This window comes from Aythya fuligula, chromosome Z, assembly GCF_009819795.1.
Source record: "Aythya fuligula isolate bAytFul2 chromosome Z, bAytFul2.pri, whole genome shotgun sequence".
Taxonomy (NCBI): domain Eukaryota; kingdom Metazoa; phylum Chordata; class Aves; order Anseriformes; family Anatidae; genus Aythya; species Aythya fuligula.
Window position 1 is genome coordinate 27,174,364 of NC_045593.1, and position 23,509 is coordinate 27,197,872.

The 23,509-nt window shown below is 40.2% G+C and overlaps 1 protein-coding gene across 5 annotated transcripts in view; it reads right to left on the bottom strand.

Annotated features, from left to right (window-relative positions):
• Positions 1 to 6,151: 6,151 nt before the first annotated feature.
• ARHGEF28 (Rho guanine nucleotide exchange factor 28) overlaps positions 6,152 to 23,509 on the bottom strand; it is a 127,990-nt gene continuing 110,632 nt past the window's right edge. For all 5 annotated transcript variants that reach the window (XM_032205534.1, XM_032205530.1, XM_032205533.1 and 2 more), the window contains 2 exons: positions 23,171 to 23,471; positions 6,152 to 7,214 (listed from right to left, as the gene is read on the bottom strand). In XM_032205534.1, coding sequence (XP_032061425.1) covers positions 7,054 to 7,214; positions 23,171 to 23,471 — 462 coding nt within the window. In that variant the 3' untranslated portion in view covers positions 6,152 to 7,053. The remainder of the gene's footprint in view (positions 7,215 to 23,170; positions 23,472 to 23,509) is intronic.

Here is a 23,509-nt window from a genome sequence, read left to right on the forward strand (position 1 = left end):
ACATCTGAGCAATGTTTAGGGAAATGTTTCTGCTTATCAGAAGGCAATTGGGAAATTAAGTGGTGAACACTAATTGAGTTACATTTAATTGAAATTATAGATGGAAGGACTGAATTCTGGGGAATTTCAGTTGCTCAGATGTTCTGAGTTCCAAATTTACCAGAAGGAAGAATATTTTGAGTTTGGTATCTGTAAACCGTGCTGTTTTAGGCATGTTCAGAATATCTGAGAAGTATTTTGAAGCCCCAGTCATCTCATTGGGCCTTTTGTTTGTAGGACTACAATGCAGTCCTGCCTGAGGGACAAGCAAAAGTGACTAAGCCCTTGCAAATAAATTAAACTGCTTTGCCTCTCTTTGGCGACCTCCCACAATGCTGATATATTGTCTTTGAAAGTTGTTATCCTGATCTTTTGAAGAGTTATGCTATAAATAGAATTGAAACAGCTGGAGTTAGAATTAGAAATTGAGTCACTTCTACTGTGCAAACCAAAACTTCCAATAAAACAGCTGAGGAGTGTTACCATTTGTCAATAATTACTTCATATTGTGAAATACCCTTTAGCACTCAGCATTCAGTTTTACATACCAACAGTGGTATTCCGTGCTGCAAGCCACCTTTCACAACCCGTATACAAACAGCCAAACTCAGTGTATGTACCAGAGAGATGACAGCCAAACAGGTGGGAGACCTGTCCAATTCATGGTCTCCTCTGGGGCCCTGTCACTCTGCTGTGAAGCAAATCAGGGTTGAGTGTGCCTGACTTGGTGGTGTTGGCTTCAGATGAATGGCTAGTTCCTCCCTCAACTAGGTTTTTGGATTACCAACATGCCAACTGTCAGCCCTGTGACATCCCCAGGGCTGGAACTTTTCCCTCCACATCCACTGTTTCCATTATGGAGCAGATGAACATACCTTGTAGCTCATCTGTAACACTGATGATCACCTTTAGTTTCTCAGGGAGTTTGTTCCCCATCTGTGGATCAGCCACATGCAAGGTTTGCTTCATGTACCAGTGACTTTCACCTTGTGGTAAAAATTACCACAGTTCCAGAAGTAGAAAACCATCAGTCATGTGATGTATGATGAACCACCCTGGAGTTTTAGGTATTTACTTAGGATTTAAAATGAAAGAAACTCACCTAGATAACCCTTTGTACAGGAAGCCTAGGCAGCAACTGGAAGGTAGTCTGATGTGCTGAAGAAATGTGCCACAGCACTCAACAACAGCAATGTGGTTTCCTGTACTCTAATGACTTACTGCCCAGAAATTTTGTGTGGATGTAGTTTATAACATATACAAGATAGATATCAAAGTAGATATCAAATGAGGGCTAGCTGAAGCTGGGGCATTATTTCCATGGTGGGACAGTCTGCTAACAATCCAGAAGAAGGAAGGGAATCTCACTCATAAATAAAGCTATGTGCAAACTTTTGTCCATAGAGCATCTAAAAGCACTCCCAGATCTCAAAGTAAGTAATGGAGTTGATGTGTATTTCACATGAGTCACTTCTCAGCTTTGGAGTGTCAAAGTCCTTCCTTTGTTTGCAGCATTGCTGCTGTCCAGCCTTCATTGAGATATGAGCTGTTTCAGTATTACTCCAGAATCAGGCACTTGGAGATAATTTTATGAAGTCCAGGCCACATTGTCAACTCACCCAGTGGCTGTACACATGTTTTAAATCAGACCATGGCTGGTCACATGGGAGTCTGCAAAAGAAAGCACCATCAGCAGAGAGGCAATTTGACTCCCTCTGATGTTCTCATTTCTACTGACAATTTCAGTACATTACTCTGAAACCCTGCTCCTTACACATAGGGGGCATCAGTAACGCATAGTAAACAGCATCAAAAGCTGCAGAGAGGCCCCAGAGGGTGAAAATGGTTATCCTCCACTGACTGAAAATAGGAGACCCTCAGTAACTGCTCTGAAAGCTATTTCTGTCCTCTTGGCTGCCTTTGTATTTAGATTGTGCTTGACTGAAGATATTTGCTTCAATTAGGTGTTTCTAACCTGCCCATAACAACCCCTTCAGCATTGCTAGGACAACTGTGTGCTGATAGGAGAAAAGGCAAAATTGACTTCAGGTCTGACATTATTTAACTTCAATGAGGAGTGACACCATTTATTTTTTTTTTCCACTAATGAAGAGGAGCAGAAGTAGATCTACAGCTTTATCTGAATGTGCTTGAGGGGCTGGCTGAACCCACAGTCCTGTCATTGCACTCACTTAGGAGGGCAGGGGATTAGTGCTGTCCTGACAAGCTGTCTTCAGTTCATGGGATAATTCATTGTGCAGGGCTTTGTGGTGAGCAGTGGTACCCTGGGAGGGTGAAAGGCTCCCACCTCTGCATAATTCCTGTAGTCATGATTTGGTGATTTTATAGTAAGTTGGTAGGAAAGTTTCTTTGTTTCTGCTAAACAGCCTCTATAGGTGAAATTGTTTCTGCTTGTATGCCTCACTGTCACTTTTGCAGATATCTGATTCTCATTCCATCTGGCACTGGTTTTCAGAAACATGGCATGTAACCAGTTCTCAGATTATCAGGCTCACAAACAATAAGCAGTGCAATAATTGCTGATGTATGTTTTGTGTGTGTGGTTTTGCTTTATTATTTTTTTCCAAGTGGAAAAGCTTGTTCCATAAAGGAGTTTAGAAAACATCCCACAGGTAAGGGACACTCTTCCTGCATTCTCTACACCCAGAGTGCCTTTTTCATTTTTCTTTTCTCTCGTCTCAGTTTCTTCCTGTAGTATTTTGAACCCCAGCCTCAGAACTCGGTGGGACCTGCAGACTTCCCTGGGACAGAGACCTTGTGTGTAAGGGATGGGAATGTTTTTACCAGAGACTGAGTCTGAGTCAACTGGGAGAAGAGGAAGACACTTCTTCACAGCTGAATTTGGGAGCCATCTACTGACCTGGATAGAGCTGCCACCAATACTACTCTACATGTCAGTGAAAAACGTTGACATTCCCAGATGACATGCTTAGTGCATTTCACCACCATGGTGCACAGAAGAACTGCAAATTCCTCCATCATCCTCTGAGTCTTTGGTGATCACCTGATACCACAAAGCCTATCTATCTATTTTATGATGCATTTTTTGCAGAGCAAAGGGCTGTATTAATGAGAAAACTGGCAGGCAACTGCCAGTAAATTTACCCTTTGAGATTTCTCCTTTAAATTGAAGAAATGAAAATGTAGATTCACATCAGCCTGATAAAGGAATCCTTTATGATGAAATGATGATGAATTCAAGCCACTGAGTTTAAGACATCCTTATGGTCACATCTCAAAACTGGGCACCAGGTGAGACATGAAAACCTTTTTGGGGGTTGACATATAGTTGTCATGACTAAGATTACTGAGAATATTCACAACTTCTTCTGCGGTGCATCTAAATACAGGTCATTTGCCAGGGATAAGAAAACAACAAACACAACCATGTACCTTGGTAAAAAAGTCACAAAGTGACTGCTATTCAGTAACAGAAAGAGTAGACATCCAACCTCTTAAAGTATGCTGATGCCCCATAACCTGTGCTGTAACCTCAGATACGAACTGGGCACAGTAAAGGCTTTGCTCTGGAAGGATTTGGGGCTGGAATTCTTTTCAAACAAGATATTCATTAAAAGGTATCTGAGAAGTCATGTTATTTTCCCATTTGTCATCAAATACATATGGAGAACTGCCTCATCTGCAACTTTCTTTTGCATTCAGAATCCAATCAGTGACATTTCTAAGAATGTTACTAGCCACAGCACAGCCTCGCTTATTTTTACTGAATGAACAACTCTGTGAACATGATTTTACCAGTGTTACAGCACTTTACTGAAGAATCTACTCTGACTTAATTGAGATGCAGAGAAAAGTTTTACTAGTTTTGTTGTTGTTGTTATTTTTAACCTAAATGGATGGCATATAAATTAATGCAGCCCACAGGGCACAGTAAGTAAAATGATTCATGTTCCTTATGTGGTAAACATTAACAGATTATTATTATTTTTTTAATTATCCTTGTAAATAAACTTCGTGGAGTTTTGCTGAGAGCCTAATCTGTATTTAATTTAGTCATTTGAAATTACACCTGTGCATAGACAAGCTTTGTGAAAAGTCTCTAAAAAATGCAGCTGAGTGTGCTGTTTACCTTAACACTCTTAACAGCAGCCAAGTGAAGTGCTCACTCTATTCTGGCCTCATCTTGTAGATGATGGAATGCATAAGTCTAAGGCACCAAAAGTTTGAGCCCTTCATTACTTTTTTTTTTTTCTTTATCATCTTCATAGACTTGCTGTACAAAGTTTAGTTGAGATTTTCCATTAAAAATCTTCCAAAGCTGTTAGATATGGCAGCTTTACTAGCATGCAATGACATTAAGGAGAAAGTGCTGGACAAAGTCTAAGTATAGCGATGAAGAAACCCTACTTTGTTAAATGATGGAAGAATTCTAATAAAAACAAAAGGAACAAAGGGAAACACCCAGTGCAGTGGAGATTTACAGAGCAGCAACTGCTTCTTTTCATGTCAACACTGAAGTGAAGTGAATGACTAAATTCAATTTTGAGCTTTTAGAGTCAAGACGTCTTGACAAGCATAGCTAAAAAGAAAACACACAGGAGTTAAAAATAAATATAACAGGCCATACAAATATACCCACTTCAAAATAATATAATGAAGATGAGGGAAAGAAGTACTTCTAAATACATTTTTCTAATTAAAAAAATAAATAAATAGGAGGAATCGTTAATACATGCCTGATAAAGACAAAAACACAACCTGCTAAAATAGCTGTCTTAAAGGGACTGCATTTAAATTCTGAGTATTAACAAATGCCTGAATAATGGACAGAGTTCAGGGGTGCATAATACATCTTATTACAAAGAGCACCTGCCGAGACCATACTGGCCTATAGTATAAACATTTTCTACAATTAAAATACCTAAATCTAGAGACCACCTGTTTCCTGTCTTTGCCTTCCCCAAGTGCCTTACGTTTTACTGTAAACACAGGTGAGCAAAATAAGATGCTGCCTGATAGGGGACTTGAGGAATTTGCCCAACAGTTTAAGTCCTGGCTAGCCACTTTCTGACTCCCAGTGCCTCAATTAAAACTGATGAGAGAAGCAGAATCCTCTTCCTCTCCCATTTGCAAGAGACACTTACGTGGGAATTCCCACACCAGGTTGGGACAGCAACTATCCATCCAGCAGCCTGGATTTGACAGTAACCAGTACCAGATGTTGCAGCAAAGGCATAATAAAAAGCAGAGTGAGCAATTGTGGAGCAAACTTGTTAGTTTTTCCCAGTCTCCCACCAGTTGCTGGGCAATGTGCATATGCTGAGACATAATACATTCTAGGAACTGGGGTGGTTATTCAGAAATTTACCAAAAAGGTGTCCAGATGGCAATCCAGGTTCACTGCTGACTGGTAAAACAGTGAAGGTTTGGTCTGTAGGATCCCTATCAAGAGGCTGTACTCCCATTTTAATTGTAGTCTAATCGTGAAATTTAAAGCACATCAAACACTCTGAAATTCTAGAAAATTGTTTTTTTCCTCTTACATGAAGATGGCAAAGAAGTGCTGTCAGGTGAGCAGGAGTCTTGAAGGCTGGAAATAGAAACTGGAAAATACCTCTGCAGGCCCAATCTTTCCACAATGACATGGGAAAACAATACCAACAGGCAAGCAGCACCTACTTATCAAGAACATCAGTCACCCAGTTATTAGCCCAAGACACCAGCCAAAGAGACAGCCTGGTAATCCAGTGAGAAGCAACTTGGAAAGCACTGCTTTTTTGTTTTTAATATCCCCATTAGCCTACCAACCCTGGATGAGAAGCCTCCACAACGACCACCATCCAAACTTCTGCTCCTTGCAAAAGATTTTGCACAATGCAAAGCTTAGGGTAAAATGGAAACCCTACGATGCTTGGGGCACATCCAGAGTGCTCCTGCTGCACCACTGCAGGACACACCTACTCAAATAGGCATGGCTTTGGTTTTGCCAACCAAGGTGCCTGCAGCACAGCTTTGGTTGCACTGCACCAATGCAGGAGTTGGGCAAGGAGATTTTATGTTAATTTTTTTCCTTCTGTTTTCAAACTTCTTTGGAGGACGCAGCAATACATCAACATGACAGTTTTGCAGAAAGACGTAGAGCATTTAATTGATTCAATTAAAGTGTACAAAGATTACTTAAAGACAAAAAGGCATAAAACAGGTCCCAGTTGCTTACTGCCTAACAGCCTGATGATCCTGTAAACCTGAAAGCAGGAAGCTAGTTGGTTCCATGTAGAAAAGCAGCAAAGTTTCCAAAGGGATTGGTTAAATGAAAAACCTACGTTTTTTCCCCTCTGTGTTGTTCAATGAGGCTTCATCTGGTAAATTTTAATGTATAAGGGCACTTACTGACATGAGGTACAGTTCCAATACAATAGAAAATTGACTTACAGCATCTCTACACAGAACCTGGCAACAGTACCAAAATGATGATAAGGTCTGGGACCTGAAAAACACTTACTAGCAATTGTATTGAGACCACAATCACCCTCCTCTGAGCAACTTCTGAGCCAAGGGATAAGGAAAATGACCCAATAGTTAATGTACATAGCACATTTCAGGAGAAATTATAGCTATTATTATTACACTGCTCTCTTCTCATGTAATATCACAACTGTTAGAGGGTTGCTGATTCATACCCTGGAATCACAAATAGCAGGCCCAACTCTCTTAGTTTGCTCTTTTAAAAAGAGGGCTCATGAGAAAAGCAACAGTTGAATTCACAGCTCATAACGGTGTCTTTGCAATTCCAAAATGTTACATCTCCCCTGCTACCCACTTCTTGCAAAACACTTGAAATAGAATCATAAATTATTTTTTTTAAAGACTTCAAAATAACTTAATTGTTGTACACATAATTGGGAAAATCTTGCACTGAGTATTAAATACTATCCTTAGAGCCACTTGGTCATACAGAGAGCAACTACAGACATTTAGAAAAGCAAACACAAGTATATTTCTAAAGTGCTACAAAGATTAGGAAATGAGCCATCAGAGGTAAACAATTTTCTCCTCTCCTCTGTCTCCACTCTTCATGTCCTGCAGGCTCTCAGGCTGGTGGTTCGGCAGCAGTGCTTCAACCCGTGGTGTCTGGATGGATCCATGGCTCAGACTGCTTGTTTGGGGACCCTGGGTTTGTGAGGCATTTAGATCTGTAACACAAAAAAGAAGGACACGTGACAATACATCTTATTCCATACCCATGCAATCATTAAGAGCAAATTTTAACTTTTAATTAGCACTGTGCTGAAGTACCATGTCCTATCTTGTGTCTGTCTAAAAAGGAAAACATTTCTTACTATTGAGCTATACAAAAGCCTGGTGAGAGCTAGGTTGTCAAAATTTACAGAAATCTGTTCAAGTCTTTCCATTGCCATCCAAGGATCAGTGCCACTATTTTACAATAAAATACATGTTTACCCTTACTTTGCCAACCAGACACACACTAATGGAAAGGCATAAATGCTGTCAGAGTTGTGCTGGAGGGAAACGTACAGTACATAACTGGTACCTTTATTAGCAAGATAATCCAATTGTAAAATTAATACGGTTTCCATCATTACACAGAATTTTATTTGCAATTTTTCTTTTCGTGTATGCAAAAGAATCAAGTGAGCAAAGCCCAGGTAAAAGTCTACCGGACTTGCTCTTGCAGTATGTAATAGCTTTATAACCAGTCAGCTTTTTCTGCCAGTTTTATCTGTGCTTCTTTGGGCAAAACACCTACTCTATTCTTGTCTCAGTCTTTTAGCTGTGGAGATGGTACTTGTAACCAAATGCTACAAAATTACTTCACAAAGACTTTTCATTTGTTATCTTCCTAATTTTCTCCTGCAAGTGCAGTGAACCAGCCACTTTTTTTTTTTTTTCCCCAGCAGAGCTTCGAAGGCTGTTGCAATGATTTATGGGTTATTACAATAAATAGATAGATAGATAGATAGATAGATAGATAGGCTGTATTTTCTTTCCCAGTCCAATGTTTGTACCACTTTAGGACATCAGGAACCACACCACTGTAGTTGGCTCTTCTACATCTTTATTCCTTGAAATCAGCATTTGCCATAGAAACAAGATGCATGAGAAGGGAGCATGTATCATCATACTTGGTATGAAAAAAGCCTGCAATGGCCATGCTGCAATATTTGGTCCATTCCTTTTACTGCAATCTCAGCCCAACCAGCCCATACTACCTAAACAGGGTTAACACCTCTTTCTTACCTCTGGTAAAACTCCACAAGAAGCAGCAGAGGTTGGGACATCTGCCACAGTCACCACGGTTAACACCAGAAGCAAGCAATCCCAGCTCTGGGGGCCTTTGGGCTTTCTGTCATTCATTCATGCCACTTTGTGCCTGCCCTGGTCTCTGCCCCTTCTCACACGTGTGCAATGAAAATCAATTTTAAAGGATATACTTGGCATTTTACACACTGTCACTCTAAATGGTGGCAATTTACAATGTCACCTGCCCACAACTGGCACTTCTGTGATGCACACAGCTCTCACCAGTCTTGTTCATTGAGTTTACAGAAAAACAAGTTTCCTGGCACCCTGCAAAGCCCAGGCTCTCCGGTGTTTAGAGTGGTGGGAGAAGATTACAGGACAGGCATGTGGGAACATGTCATATCACTGCCTCTGCCTACAGCGTGTTCTCTGCTTTGATATTTACCCAGCTAAGGGGAGCAAACAGGCTTTGGTGTTTCACACCCGGTGCAAGCTGCAGGCACACTATACCCTCTGCTGAGATTTCAGGGTGGGTGCCAGGGCAAGGTATTTACGTACAAGCAGTGCTTGGTCATGCTGGGGTTGTAGTAAAATGATGTCCAAATTCCCTTTCTTTTACTCTTTTACACTGGATTTAAAGGATCAAGTTTTTGCCTCAGTTGAGATCCAGAATAAGTCTTGACTCTGGATTTGCAATATCTAACACAGAAGGATTGGACTCCCTTACTTGAACAGTCCTGCTCTGTTAGTTGACATTTGCATTTATTTCTTTGTAATAGCCGTATTAGAAAAAGATTATGATTTGCAGGCTCAGATTCAAGAAACCAGAAATACCCTACATCTGCTTGTCTTTATGCAAGCTGGAGAGTTTGCTTCTATTTATTCAGTAAAAAGAGTAAAAGGTCCTCAGCCTCTGAACACGTATGTTTCTGGGTAATTTTGTCCACATTAATATTCCTTTTAAGTCCTGCGAGTCCACTCATCTTGACAAAGTTATGTGCATAAGAATATCATACAGTAAGCACTTATTTGAAAGATCTGTTTCCAAAGTTTACGAAGTACATAATTGGAGAAGCCTAATTACAAATTTGAAGAAACCTAGAAAAGAAAGAGAAACACCTTACACAGTTATTTTCTACCATCAAAACTAAACAGTAATTGCTTCATCAATTAAAATAGTAGCTGTTTCCAAACCATTTCTCATTAACTGGTACAACACTAAGCAACAGATCTATGCAGTGAAAACTGACAGCATTCTGGAAAAACAAATCAGATGCTGTCACTGTTGAAATAAGTGATTTGCTGCTAGTTTAGCTGTTGTGTTTTTGTTGTTGTTTTGCTTTTTTTTTTTTTAATTTTTATTATTATTCTCTTTATTTATTCTCTAATCCTTTGCACCCTGAGAACCTGAGCCACAGGAGACCATCCAGGAGGCTCCAGCCCTGCCACCACTGGGGGTGACAGCAGTTTGACAAAGTAGGAAAGACCTGCTCAACCTGGCAGATGAAAGAAGGGGCTGGTTTTTGGGTGGCACTTAGCACAGCCTTTGCCCCACAGAAACACAGAACGTCCCTGGGCCGAGGTCCCCAGCCTGCCAGGTGCCCTGCTGGCAGCTGCCTGAATGGAGACCAGCCAGCCTTGCAGGAGCAGAGCAACGTGCTGGGGGACCAGCTGCTCAGTGACAGGGGGAAAAGAGGCTGGAGTCAGTGATAAGCCTCAGAAGGAGGGAGAGCAGGGAAAGGGGACTTGCTGTAGGGTGACCCAGGTGTCAGACAGCATGGGCTCGTCGTGCAGAGCAGTGCCAGCTGCCAAAAAGGCTTCCCTAGCTCCCCTGCAGCATGGGGCAGATGAGCTGCCCTTGGTCCCAGGCAGACAGCTCTTTAAAAATGCTCCTCCAAAAGAAGGAAGAGCCAGGCTTGAAAGCATCACCTGCTGGCTAGTGAAGAGTCTCAAGGACTAAGGATGCCCCAAAAAATAAAAGTATTAAAAAAAAATAATCAGGAAAACGAGCCATTTATCCTCAGAGTCCATGCAAACAGCAAGGCAGAGGACAGCAGGCAAAGGGAGCTACTGCTGGGAAGGGGCTGCCCAGAAACTCTCCAGCACTGTGCAGGCAGCTAGGCTGGCAGAGGCAGCACAGAGACACCCATGAACATTGCACCAGCTCCAGTCCCGGGCTCCTCTCTGCAGCGCTGTGACAGACAGTCAGGGCTCGGAAAGGATTTAGAGTTAGGTCAATAAGGACCATCTGCCTTTTTAAGAGCCTCCTCCGTCGCAATCTTAATTCCCCTGCCAACATTAGACACAAAATGAGCTTTGCAGTCTTCTCTCTCTTACGTTTAGCATTTATTTATTCCTTTCTTCCGCGCTGCCGTGGGGGTGATGCTAGGGCTGACTGTGCTCGGCTCAACAGCGCGCCCACCAGACCAGTGCCCACATCACCAAAAGCGATGCTGCCTCACCCCTCCTGACCAGCCAGGCAAAAACAAACACCAGAAAAATCCATTCATTCACTCTAGGGCTGGCCAAACTCCCCAGCAAAGCAGGATGTGCTTCAGTGAAGCTAGAAGCCAGGTATTAGATGATCTGTAGTAGCACTTCAACAATAAGCATCATTTACGTCCAGCTTTTTTTCTCTCTCTTTTTTTTTTTTTTCTCCTCAGTCAAGTTAATTTTATTTAAATTAATAACAATAATTTAAAATAAATAAATAAATAAACAAAACATATTCCCTACTTCCTCTCACCCCCAATTTTCTCAAAAGTAGTTGGAGGCTGTTTCAGCAGGATTCTGGAAGGAATTACAGATTGTCTCATGAACATTTCGTACTGCCAAACCAAATGTTAAAAATGAATCCCCCCACTCCTCATTTTCCATGACCATTGATACAGTGCAATGAAGCTAGTTATCAGGCAAAGGTAGACAAACATTTTAAGCCTCCAAAATACATTTCTAGGCAACCTGAATATAGCAGTAAGGACCATACTGTAGGCTTTCAGCCTGTGGGACCAGTTTACATGGGATTTTCTAGGAGGACCTCAGTTCTGCCCCCAAGGGTCTGGTCCCAAATTCATAGAACCGATGGCTCCTGCCTAAAAGCATGCTAATCTTGTACGGGAAATGAAATAAAAGTGGCATTATGCATCCTAACTACCTTATCCTACCCTTCCTGAAACACCAAGAGACAGGATTAGTGGCATAGAATAAACCACTCAGAAGGTGAAAGACAAAGCAAAGGAATTTGCAAAATCTGAGATCAACACATACCAAAACAAACATAGCCCGTTATCCTGGGCTGGGGGCTGGTGGTGGTACAAAAGCCAAGTAAACAACTCATTAGTCACACTGATTCTCACCTTCTGACTGTTGTCATAGGATGTAATCATTTCCACATCAAATAAATGCCACAGATTTTCTCCTTCACCTCTCTTTCCCCGGAGAATAAGACCTCTGCAGGTAACCCTGAAGTGCCCACAGTGATGGTGACGGAAAGAATGGGAAGATCGCCCGGCACTTAACCTAGCGTTAGGAAATACTCCAGGCAACAAAACCCTCTCAAGTATCTATGTTTCTAATAGCCCTTTCTCCTCCAGCTCTGATCCCAAATTTTCAGCATTGTAGTATAATTTAAGTTGGAAAGGATCTGAAAAGGTCTCTGGTTCAACCTCCTGCCCAAAGCTGGGTCATCTCTAAGGTCAGGCCAGATTGGATACGCAGGGCTTTCCAAAAAGAGAGGAAAAAATAGTAGAAAAGAGAAAGAAAAAAATAATGAAAGAAAGAAAAGAGTGGAAAAAAAAAATGAAAGTAAAAAAAAAAAAAAAAAAAAAAAAACAAGGGAAAAGAAAGAAAAAGGTAAAAAGAAAAAGAGGAAAGAGGAAACACTACATGGACTGCATAAACAGCACATACACACTCAATGACTTTGCTGTGACTTTCAGAGATCCGTGTCACGTGTTGTCTATCTTTGTACAGAAAGAGAGATTTACTCCACTTCCAGCAGTGAACATGTTAAAGATTCTTAAAGCCATTATTTCCTGAGGGGGTAGGGTGTAGACAGAATTAGTTTTTAGTTTGACCATTTATTTCCAATAACTGATACCAGTTTTTATACCACGTTCATCTGGACTGACAGCTGACACATCAACTTCAGGCCAGAGCTATATGAAATGGCAGAGTTGCTGTATTTAATCCCCCCTGCCGGCACTCATGCATAATGCAAAGCATGGGCAGACACCTAAAAAACAGTGCTAAGTCTACCGGGTCTGGGATATTCAAAGGAATCCAAGGGAGACAGGCTCTCAATTGCCATCACAATTCAATAGCAAATGGCAGCCTAACTCCCGTAAGCTCCACTGAAAGTCCCCACCAGCAATCCTAGGGCAGCTGTTTATCTCTAAGGATGCGCCCTGTGATTTTCGTGCAGATTCCTTTGCAAGAGCTGATTTCCCAGGCACCTCTGAGCATCTCAGCTTTGCTCCCTTTCCTCCCGGCAAAAGGCACTGTGATCAGTTTTGATTGCATTTTCAGTTGATAGAGACTATTGCGACAGATATTGCATTGATAGACTTGCAATGGTTCTCCCATTATTGGGAGTTCAGTTGTTTGTGAGCCTACTAGTTGGTAGGGGGAAGTGAACAACATGTGGCAACATCAGATGTTGGTTTCACAAGAAACCAAGCTGATAATGTTGATGCTGTTATTTACTTGTAACCAGCCCAACCAGAGGAAAAAGTGGCAAACAAGCACTTCCATGAATAAGAGGTCTTTTCACAAAAAGCAGGTGATCAATCAGGTCATAACAGAACCTGCGTTAATTAAACTCATAAGATTATGGTGCCATTTGTTTGTTGTTGTTAGGAGACACAGAACAGAAAGAACCTAAAGCCTATGATGATGGTATGCCATGTACCCCTTTTTCATGTCTGTTCTTTGGATTTTAGATCATGGTAAAATTGCTCAAAATGTCTTTATTCCATGTCTTTCTGCTCTTTGTTTTAGCTCTTGAGTTCAATATAATAATGTGAGTCACTTTTTTGGGTTTGCCTCATAATTCTTTAGAGAAGTTTGGTCTAGACAATTTGGACCAAACTGTTGGCCAGGAAGAAATCCACATTATTCAACTGAAAATGCTTTTTCATAAAGCTTCATAATGGTTCCAACTCAGTTATCTGATACATGTCTTATCAGATTTTGAAGTCATATGATAATGCAACCCTCTTCTTTTATTAAAGCTCAGCAAACACTATTTCTAACATGGATGATATCAAAGAAAAAATTGAAAAAACATCTCATGCTCACTGTCAATGATACCTCTCTAACATCAAATTTATAGCATGCCCTAACCTAGGTCAAAATAATTTTAAATTTTAACCTACGTACATGGCTACAGTATCAGTTGTGTTAGTTTTAAAGTGCACAGCTTCTGAACTATTTTTGGCATGCTGTTTTTTAATGTATATCAATGAGGGACTTAAAAATAGGTCTTAACTTAATCATAACTTGTCTGTATTTTAAATACCCACAGTCTCACCTTGGCAGGGCATGCTGCCTGCCAGCTCTCTGCTTCTGCTTAATATTAATTTATTTAGGTATGAATTCCCTATTAAGCTTTCTTTGTGCTAAGCTTTGAAGCTTTAGATGGTCAATTACAGACACACACATGGTCCAACAGGTATTCTGCTAACAATGAACACATGTTTTATTGACCTACTTCTTTTCCAGCTCATTAAACACAGCTGCACTCAAATGATCAAGAGAAAATAACCGTAAAACCCCAAGAACACCCTTCCTGCAGAGGATCACAAAGAATGGTACAAGCTGCCTGTGCAGAGCCACCACTCCGCACAGCCCTCAGCACCTCTCCAGAGGCAGAGCCGTCCACCCAAATGATCATAAAAGCGAGCAGCAACAGGTAAACACCTGGAGCCTCCTCCTTCAGGAGCCTAATGCAAGTATCCAAGGCAAGATGCAGCTACTCCTCCCTGTCCCATGATTTGCAGAAGACATCCAACCAGCAAACTGAAGCCACAAAAAACTGCAGCCAGTGATGAAAGCTCCAGCCTGAGTGCTTGCTGGAGAAATGGAAAGTTCAATTCCCAGAGATTTAACAACTGATGAAACCAGCTCACCTCTCTGCTGCTGGGAAGCAGACCCCCCTGCCTTCCTTGCCAGCCTCCCCACTTTGCACCCCAAGAATAAAACATTGTCATGCAGCTTGCTCTCCTTCCCTACCAAAGAAACAGCATTAACCCTGAAAAAACAGCGTCTCTGGCACAAATTTACTCCCTTTGAAACAAAATGGGACATTTACACATCAAAACTATTCTCCAGAGCTGTCTGTTACCACAGGTTGGCATTACTGTGCTGATTAACCTCACTTCATATTTTATGGTGTTGTGTTGTGTTTTGTTTTGTTTTAAACTACAAGTTTGCTTTGAAATGAACATTCAATCAAAGTCCCTGGAAAACAATCAGTTTTGTCCCCAGCTTTTGGCCACTCTCTCAAGGTACAATACAAAGGAGTAAGATCTGGAATTTAGTAAATATTTTCCTGAAGAAACAGGAGGGCACAAATGAAGGGGCAGGTCATTTATAAAACACTCTCAAGCTACCTCCTAAGCACCTTGGCTTTATACAGCGGTTTTCCAACAACAGACCAGCTCCATCATTTTTCACTCATAAAAGCTGACAAGATCAAAACGGAGTAATTGGTACAAGAATACTAAGCCAATATAAGGAGTTGCTGCATAAGCAAAAATAAGGCAAAGCACCTGTTTCAAATCAATTGCATGGTAATTTTAACCTTTAATAGAAGCTCCTCCTTATTGATTAATACAGGAAAAAATATGGGCATTGCTACGAGTAAGTATCTGAAAAAAACCTCTTATCTGATGGTCACAGAGATAACTGCACTCCACTGAACTCAAAAGACAGGGAAATATTCACTAATTTTTGACTGCAGATTGAGTCAACCACTTTTATCTGTTTTAAATCTGGTTGTTAGGAAGTGTAGACTGTGACATTTATTTCTTGCAGTCAATTAAAAAACAAAAAGAATTGAACAGCTAAACTTTCCACAAGTTCTGCTTTGTAAGCAGAGGAAGTTTTAGGGTGTGATCAAATATTTTGAAATAGTTGCCCTTTTTAATTGTTTGCTAACCACTCTGTGGACATCTAACTGCTGTGAAAACAGTTTGCCTATAAGATATAGGGAAGACCATACATCAAAGCCCAAGGCACCATTATCAAAAAAACACGTGCTTTCATCCTGTCAGCCCAGTGCTTTTCTCAAAGAAACTGGAAGTACTTGGGTCCACTTTTCTTTTTTCTGCTCCCACTTATCGCTGCTATGGGCAACTCTGGCCTTACTTGTAAGCCTGAATTAATCACCACCTCCTTCCACTTTGCCTTTGCCACAGGTTTTGCTCATCTCTAGTCACACAGAATCACCTCTGTAGACCCAGATCTGCTTTAGTCTAGCTCCCTTCAGTGCCTTCCCATCCATTCCCTTCATGCTGCAGCTCTGCCTTGGTCCCATCCCACTGCTACAGAGACCAGGCTGTTTCCCCCCAGCAGGAAAAAGTGATGCTATATTTTAAAATACCTTCCTCCGTTCATTTTGGGAGGCAGGTTAAAACTGCCCATCTTTAATGCAGAAGCCTTTCTCAGGACTTTCTCCCCCTTCCAATCCCTCTGCTGTGTTATAATGGCAAGTTTCTTTGCAGAGCAGACATCTTCTCTGCAGTTATTGCTGTCAGCAACAACTATCCTGCCATTCTCAATTTAAAAAAAAATGCTTTTCGTCCTTGCCAAATCTACAAGATGTCTTGTCTGTCATGTATTCTTTAACACAGAATATATCCAATGACTTTTCAAAGTGCATGGGTTTCTTTGATTTTTTGTATGGTAGACCTAAGCAAATATATCCAAATCACATTGATTTTTGTGGCATTTATGTTCCAGCTCTAAATAACACTTCAAGAGAATACTCAAGGAATCTCAGCAGGTTACCACTGGAGATCTTATTTGATTAAACTAAAAACAACTTCCATACTAGCATCAAGGCTCCTCCTTTCTACTGCCCCACCAAAAATTTACACCCAATGGAAAATTTTCTGTAGCATCTGGGGAGGCAGAACAAGATACTCCATTAAATCTCCCCTAGCAATTTGGCTAGTGCCAATATAATTTATGTGGAAGGCAACTGGATGCTCTTATAATTGGTGCCAATAAAAGACAGACAGACAGACAATCTTCCCCAGTTTCTCAATAAATATTTAACAGCAGATGCTGCTAAGGTGGTTTCATATTACTGAGACTTCATTACTTTTACACAACATGCTACAGGCCATTTCCTGGAATATGTAAAGTATTATACTAAATAATTAAAATGAGATTTTCCTTTTCAAAATAAGCCAGACAGATACATTTGGTGATTCAGCTACATGATTTTCTTGGGTGTGTTTGCATACTCAGGATCTTGCAAAATTCGATCATCCATAAACTGCTTCTCCCAGCCATTAAGATGGATTATTTATTCATACTTCTTAATCTATTTCAGGTTGTAACTGCAATAATAAACCATATACAAAACATTTTTAATGTACTAATGCAGGGCACCCAACCAGGTCTCCACCCACAGCTCACATTACCTACGGAAAACATGGACCTCCCAAGGATTCTTCCTGACATCAGACAATTAACAATTGTTTTGTGCTTCTCCTCAGGGATCACCTCTTCCGCTTTGGACTTACTGCTGAAGTCACAGCTCTGCACAACCCTGAGCTGGAGCTGCCTGACCAGAGACCAAAACGAGCAGTCCTTTGGCAAATGACTCCCCATGTCTTGTTTCAAAATTTGCTTCTCTCCCCCCTACAGTTCTCTGTAACCCTGATCCATTGGAACAACCTTGCTTAAGTAAAGAATAAATCTGCATATAAAAGATGACAGTCCACACCATTCTGAACTCACTAATGCCAGTAATTCCACTGAATTCAAAAAACACTGTACTGAAATTGCTGGAATCATAAGTACAAGCAAGCTGAGAAAGATTTGGCCATCATTCTGTTGCTTATGAAGTCTGCAGGCAAGGCACCTCTCAGTGCAATGTGCACATTTATACCAATTCCAGCAGTACCCCAAAAGAGAGGATGGACAATCTTTACATTCCATTCATAACTTTGAAGACATGGCACTATTTTACACTTCCCTCCTAATGAATGAGCTCTCAGTGGGAAGATATTAGAAAGAATAAAATCAGACAGGCATTGGACAGGAAATTCTGTACTTACATTAGTGTACAAAACAAAAACAGTACATCATTAACTGCCTTAATTAAGAGGTTATGCAATACCACTGAATCTACTGTGGTTACGTTCAGAAATAAGAAGTATTTTGAGAAGAGAAAATTAGTAACAGAAGAACAAAACCCTAACATTGCAGAGCTGAAAAGCAAATGTTACTTGAAATATACTAATTGCGGATGACATATAACGACATATTTTTTGCTTTGGTATCACACCGCCATGTGATTTAATCCCTTTTGCCATCTGCTTTAAACAAATGGCAGTGTTATTCCCAAGAGGAAAAAATACTTCCCCTGTGATTCACTTCCACCAAGTATCCCACAGACACTGATGTCTTATGGCAGAGCACAAAACTCAGTGTTCTGTGATACGAAGAGGAGACAAAATTGCTGCTATCAGTTACAGCAAGTTGTTCTATTAAATTGATGTAATTTTGAACCCAGGAGCAATGGATGGTGATATTCAGTTACATATTCTTATATCTTCCCGTTTCAATTTATTCTCATAATAACTTATGTTGGGCACTGAACAGGTTGTCTGCTTACCTATGCAGCCACCCATGCTAAAAGCAGAACGAATAACCAGGATACAAAGGGCACTATTAAATTTAGAATTAAATGGATGTTCCTAATTTGACATCTACTCAATTAAAAGAGACAGCAAATTTAAAGTAGCTCAACATATCACATCTGCACAGGAGGCTCCCTGACAATCCTGGAGCTCCATAGTCAGGTATCTTCTGCTTTTAAGAGATTTCCACCATTTCCACTTCTTAAGTAAAAGAATTGAAAGAATTCACATTCCATGCAAAGCAAACAATTTTTAAAAAATCACTGTTAGAAATGTTGTGAAGCACAACAGAAAAATAAAACTCAAAATAGGCAGAACAGCATCCTTCCGTACCATTCTACAGGTGATACGGGACTGGTTTGCTGTTGGCTACAAAGGATGATGTTTAAACTGGGGACCAGTAAAGCGTGTACTGTGCAAGGTACAATTACATTTCAGTTCAGAGGATGAGTGGGTCAAATGTACTCAAAAGGAGCTCACACAGCAGTACCATTAAAGAAATTAACTGACAATGGTCATATATACAGAACTGTGATGACCTTTTTTGTTAGAGTAAGTCATTATTTAACAAGTTCCCACTGATGAAAGCCATCTTATTCAACAAAGTCCTAAATATCCCATTAACCACCCCTAGTGCTGGCAGCGGTGTCTGCCCTGAGTTACCGAGCTCCAGCCCTTGCCAAAATCCTGTGCTGACTTGGAACCATGGGGAAACAGCATGTATGTTTTCAGATGACTTTTAGCACTGTAGTACAAAACATATTTAATGTGATTTTTATCACATTTGCTTCAGTTTTACATTGTATAACTGTACTGACATCAACAGATTTGCCTTATGCAATGAGTGAAGAGCCAGGCCCATGCAGCACCATTCTCATCTTCCCTGATGTAAACATATGCAGATACTTCTATACAATGCCATTAGGCCATAAACAATGTTAAGGTAGCCAAAAAACAATGTGTCATTCTAAACCTCATAGCAGATATTATCAATGGGAAAATAAAACAAATGAATCTCATTCTCAATTTTAAGAACAGGCCCAACACAGCAATCACCTCTAGCACAATCTGCCTTTAGGAACAGGAAAATAATTTCTTATGAAGGATAAAGAAAACAAATGAAGTTACAGGACACTAAACGTTGTTTCTGTGATTGGTTTGTGGTTTTGCTTTTTCTATAGTGAATTAAATATTTTACAACTCTAGAAACCACTTTCTTTGATGAAAACCACTGTAAATGGATCGTTTTGCCAAAATCAAACTATCTCATTTGCTTGTATGCATATATGTACAAATTACTGTCTCTCAAAAAATTAAAAACGTTTTATTCAAATATAGCCCTATTTTTTTTCTCCCTTTTTTTTTTTTTTTTTAATTTGGATGTTTATGGAAATCATAGTGTTTTCTATGTTCCCCATTAAGATTTAAACCGCATTTTTCACTATACCATGTATAAAGATCCTTCATGCTAACACTGCAAATGTTTGGGAAAAATCATCCATAATCAAGTTTCAGTGCAGTTTTCCAGATGTTCCACTTTTCAACTCTATTCTTGTAGGTATGACTTATGAATAATAAATAAGTAAATAAATAAAATGTGAAAAAATAAAAAGCAGTACTAGGTACTGCAATGTTGTTCACTTCAAAGCTTAAAAGAATTAAAATTGCATTGATTTCCGAAATCAAAGAGGTGAATCCATAGGTAGATCCTTAGGCATTGCTCCAGGTAGTCAACCCGACATGTCAATTAAATGCAAGATGTAATTTATTCAATTCTCAGTCTAGTCTGACACAAAACCTATACTTCCCCTGATTCCTAATTAGCCAAAGTACTTGTCTTCTTTCATGCAGATAATTTCATAACCATTAGTGTAAAGCATTAACACGTTTTTCTTTCAATCATATTTTCCTCCTGTTGACTGACACACCTTTCTTTTCTAGTGAGTGTACTCGTGCCAGTTTCAGCTTTGTGGGAACTTGCCCCAAGGTCTTTAGTAAAGTTCCCTCCCATACACATAAAACAATGATATATAATCATGATGTTAGCAATGTGAAGAGACATATGTCTTACCTTAGAAAATATGAATGGAAAACTATGCACTGGAGGAATGTAGCTACTTCCATTTAGGTACATTTATGAAGCTAAACTGCACAGTATTTAACTTACAGTATAATGCAGCATGACTAACTCCTTGACAACATGTTCAGGTGGTATTTCTCATTAAATAATTTATTTTTTTTGACAGACCAGACTTCTTACAGGATGCCTAATAATTCTATGAAAATTATTCAAAACCAACAAGTTCTTTTTGTGTACTGGGCACACAAACTTAATATACGCAAGATCTGGCTATGTATGTAGCTGCTACGTGGCAATTCCCAGTAAAGCATACTCAGTATTTTTTTTCCTTAATTCTTTTTTAACTTACTATTTAGGACTGCTTTTGGAAAGATGATTATAAGTCTTTATATAGAAAGCTGGTTGAAGAATACAGAAAAATGTCATGACATTTCATCAGTATAAAAATATGAAAAGTTTCAGCTAACTTTCAAATTCTTTCTAGTGCTTCTTTCATTGTATCCTTGCTGGTTTTCTTTCACAGCAGTCAAAACTGACTTTATCTTGCAGAGGAGTCAGGAAAAAGAGGCACAAGGCACTTCTTAAACTTCTAAACTCTCTGGGGAAAAAGCATGGCCAAAAAACAACAGAAAGGAATTTGCTTTTTAGTTATGAAATGTTCGTACTATTCAACTTGATTCTCGTTGCTTAGGAATGAGTGATTCACTTAATTTTGATGTGGGGGGCCATTTGCTGGGGCTACGGATGCCATCTGTCTTTCAGGGGGATGCTCAGCGTTCTTCTCATTCCCTGCTCCCTGTACGGTGGCTCCTAACGCATGACAGAAGTAAGCCCAAATCATACAAACTCATGCACTGCATGATCAGAGAATAAAATACTTGTCACCCTCTGAGTCACAAATGTGACTACGGAATATGATGGCACATCCCTCTGGGGGGAGGCTCCCTCCCTGCCTGCTCTACCAGCATGCCGAGAGCTTCACAACACCATCTGCACCACCAGGATGCCACAAGGATTTGCTGCACTGCCTTGCCAACAGTGCTTTGTGACTTAATCAAGGCATTAGCTCCAGTTTTTACAGACTTGGCGTCAGCAGAGAGATTTCAGCTAACCTACTGCTTTCCCTCTTGGGCAGGTTTTGTAGCTACTGCTGGTCCCAGGCAGCTGGGGCTGTACTGGTGCCCTGTTTCCACAGCAAGATCAGGATGTCTGCATGAGATGCCGTGACAGCAGCTGAACACCACGCTGGCCTACTGTCAGCCCATTGTAGGTGAAGGGCATCTTTACACAGAGAAGCTCCACCAGCTTATCTTAGAATCAGTGCAATTACACTGGTGCAAGCCAGTTTAATTAAACCAGACGCTCTCATGTGGGCTTAATTTAGAGTATCCTGGTTAGCTTGCATCTGAACATTTGCCAGTGCAAGCTAATCCACTTTTGAAAGGTTTAAACCCACGTATGTGTTCCTTTTCAACTTTGCACTAGCTTAGCTAACCTATTACTAAAATGACAGCTTCAGTCAAACTAGAACAAGTTTCACCAGGCTAATTATTTAGGCATTTTTAGAAATATTAATCTCTTTTGCTAATCAGCTTGGTTTGCTGATTGTGGTGATGAGAATAGTCAGCCATACCTTTGAATATAAAATGTTGTTTTTTTGTTTTTTTTTTAGCAATCTGTGTACTCAGGACAATGTTGTTATACTAAGGCTGTATAGCACATGCCTGATTAACACATTACAAGGAGTCCTAAGTAACAACTTCCTTAACCAAGGACTTTTCCGTTTGAACAACTTCGAGATTTGACCTAAGAATACTAAAAAAATAATAATAATAAATTGTACCCATATACCATTTAACCTTCTGATCCTACCTAGTTCTGCTGCCCACTGGTCTTGCTGTGACCTGAGCTGCATGCAGCAGGCATGGGGACTGAAGACATCCTGCACTGCCAGCTGCAGAAAGAGGGCGGCTTGTGTGCTGCTGCAGTGCTGACTTGTCATGTGCCACCTGGATCTCATGACTGTGCAAGGAAAGCCCCGACAGATCATTTAGTCTGTTACACCAAAAGTGCACCATTGTCCCCTATGATTCCTAGATGTGTTTTTAAAAGCCTTTCTGCAACTCTCACTATAACGAACAAAGATACCACAAAAGATCAAAACTAGCACTGTGAAACAGGAGAAACTAAAAACAGATAGTTTAGTGTTTCTCATTAGCATGGCTTTAAGCCACTCAGGGAATTTTCAATGCAATGCAATGCTCAGATAGGTGCCATTTTTCCACTCATTTTGGTAGCAACAGTTAGTAACTACCATGCAATTAACCAGTCTTGTGGAGTTCTGGCAAAATATATAAGTAAGGAAAGGTAATGCAGTAAAAGTTACTTTTAAATCACATGGCTGCTTATTGTTAAAGATTATATTATCCCTTAAAAGTGATGTAATTTTCTTTCTGCAACTACCATGAGCCTTACAAGATATTTTCAGTTCATTCCCAGTGAAGGAAAAAGGAAGGTCTTTGATCAGAGACTACCATTTCAATATAGTAAAATAAAAGCTGTTCTAACCAGAAATCATCTAGAAGTGTAGCTGTGTCCTAAAACAGCTGCTAAACCACTAAGACGAACTTCAGTCCTCCTGAAAAAATAGCCAAAAAACCATGAGGAAATGATTTGCAGAGACCAACACACTGAATAGCTCTACACAGACACAGAGAAGGATATATTTTTTTTTGCAAAAGATTTCTGTATTTGTGTTCTATGCTGCTCATTTTCTCATCTACCCTCAACAATATTGCAAAATGGCATGCAACTGTTTTAGCAAACTCGATTGCTTATGCCACTACCAAGCTGCTTTCCTCCCTAGGACTATTCATCCTGAGAGGTGGCAAACTGCCCATACTACTTGTTAACTAAATAAAGTGCTAATTACCATTATTAAAGGCATCCTTGTTGTTTTTGCAGGAGAAAGGCATCTGCTGGGAAGGGCCAGTGGATTTGCACAGTTCATTGGTCAACGCTGGCTGACAAGAAGTGTTTGTTCTGAGGTCCACCTGATTTTCAACAGTCCGTGCTATATCAGAGTTTGAGATGTTCAACCCATACACACCATCTTTATAGACAAGAGAAGAATCTGATCTGTTGAGGCTGCTTAGAGACACACATACTACAGTGTCATTTAAGTAGAATGAATGTTCACGAAGAAAGCGATCCGACTGATTATGTCCCATTATCTGCAAAAGGAAAACAAAACAAAACAAAACAAACAAAC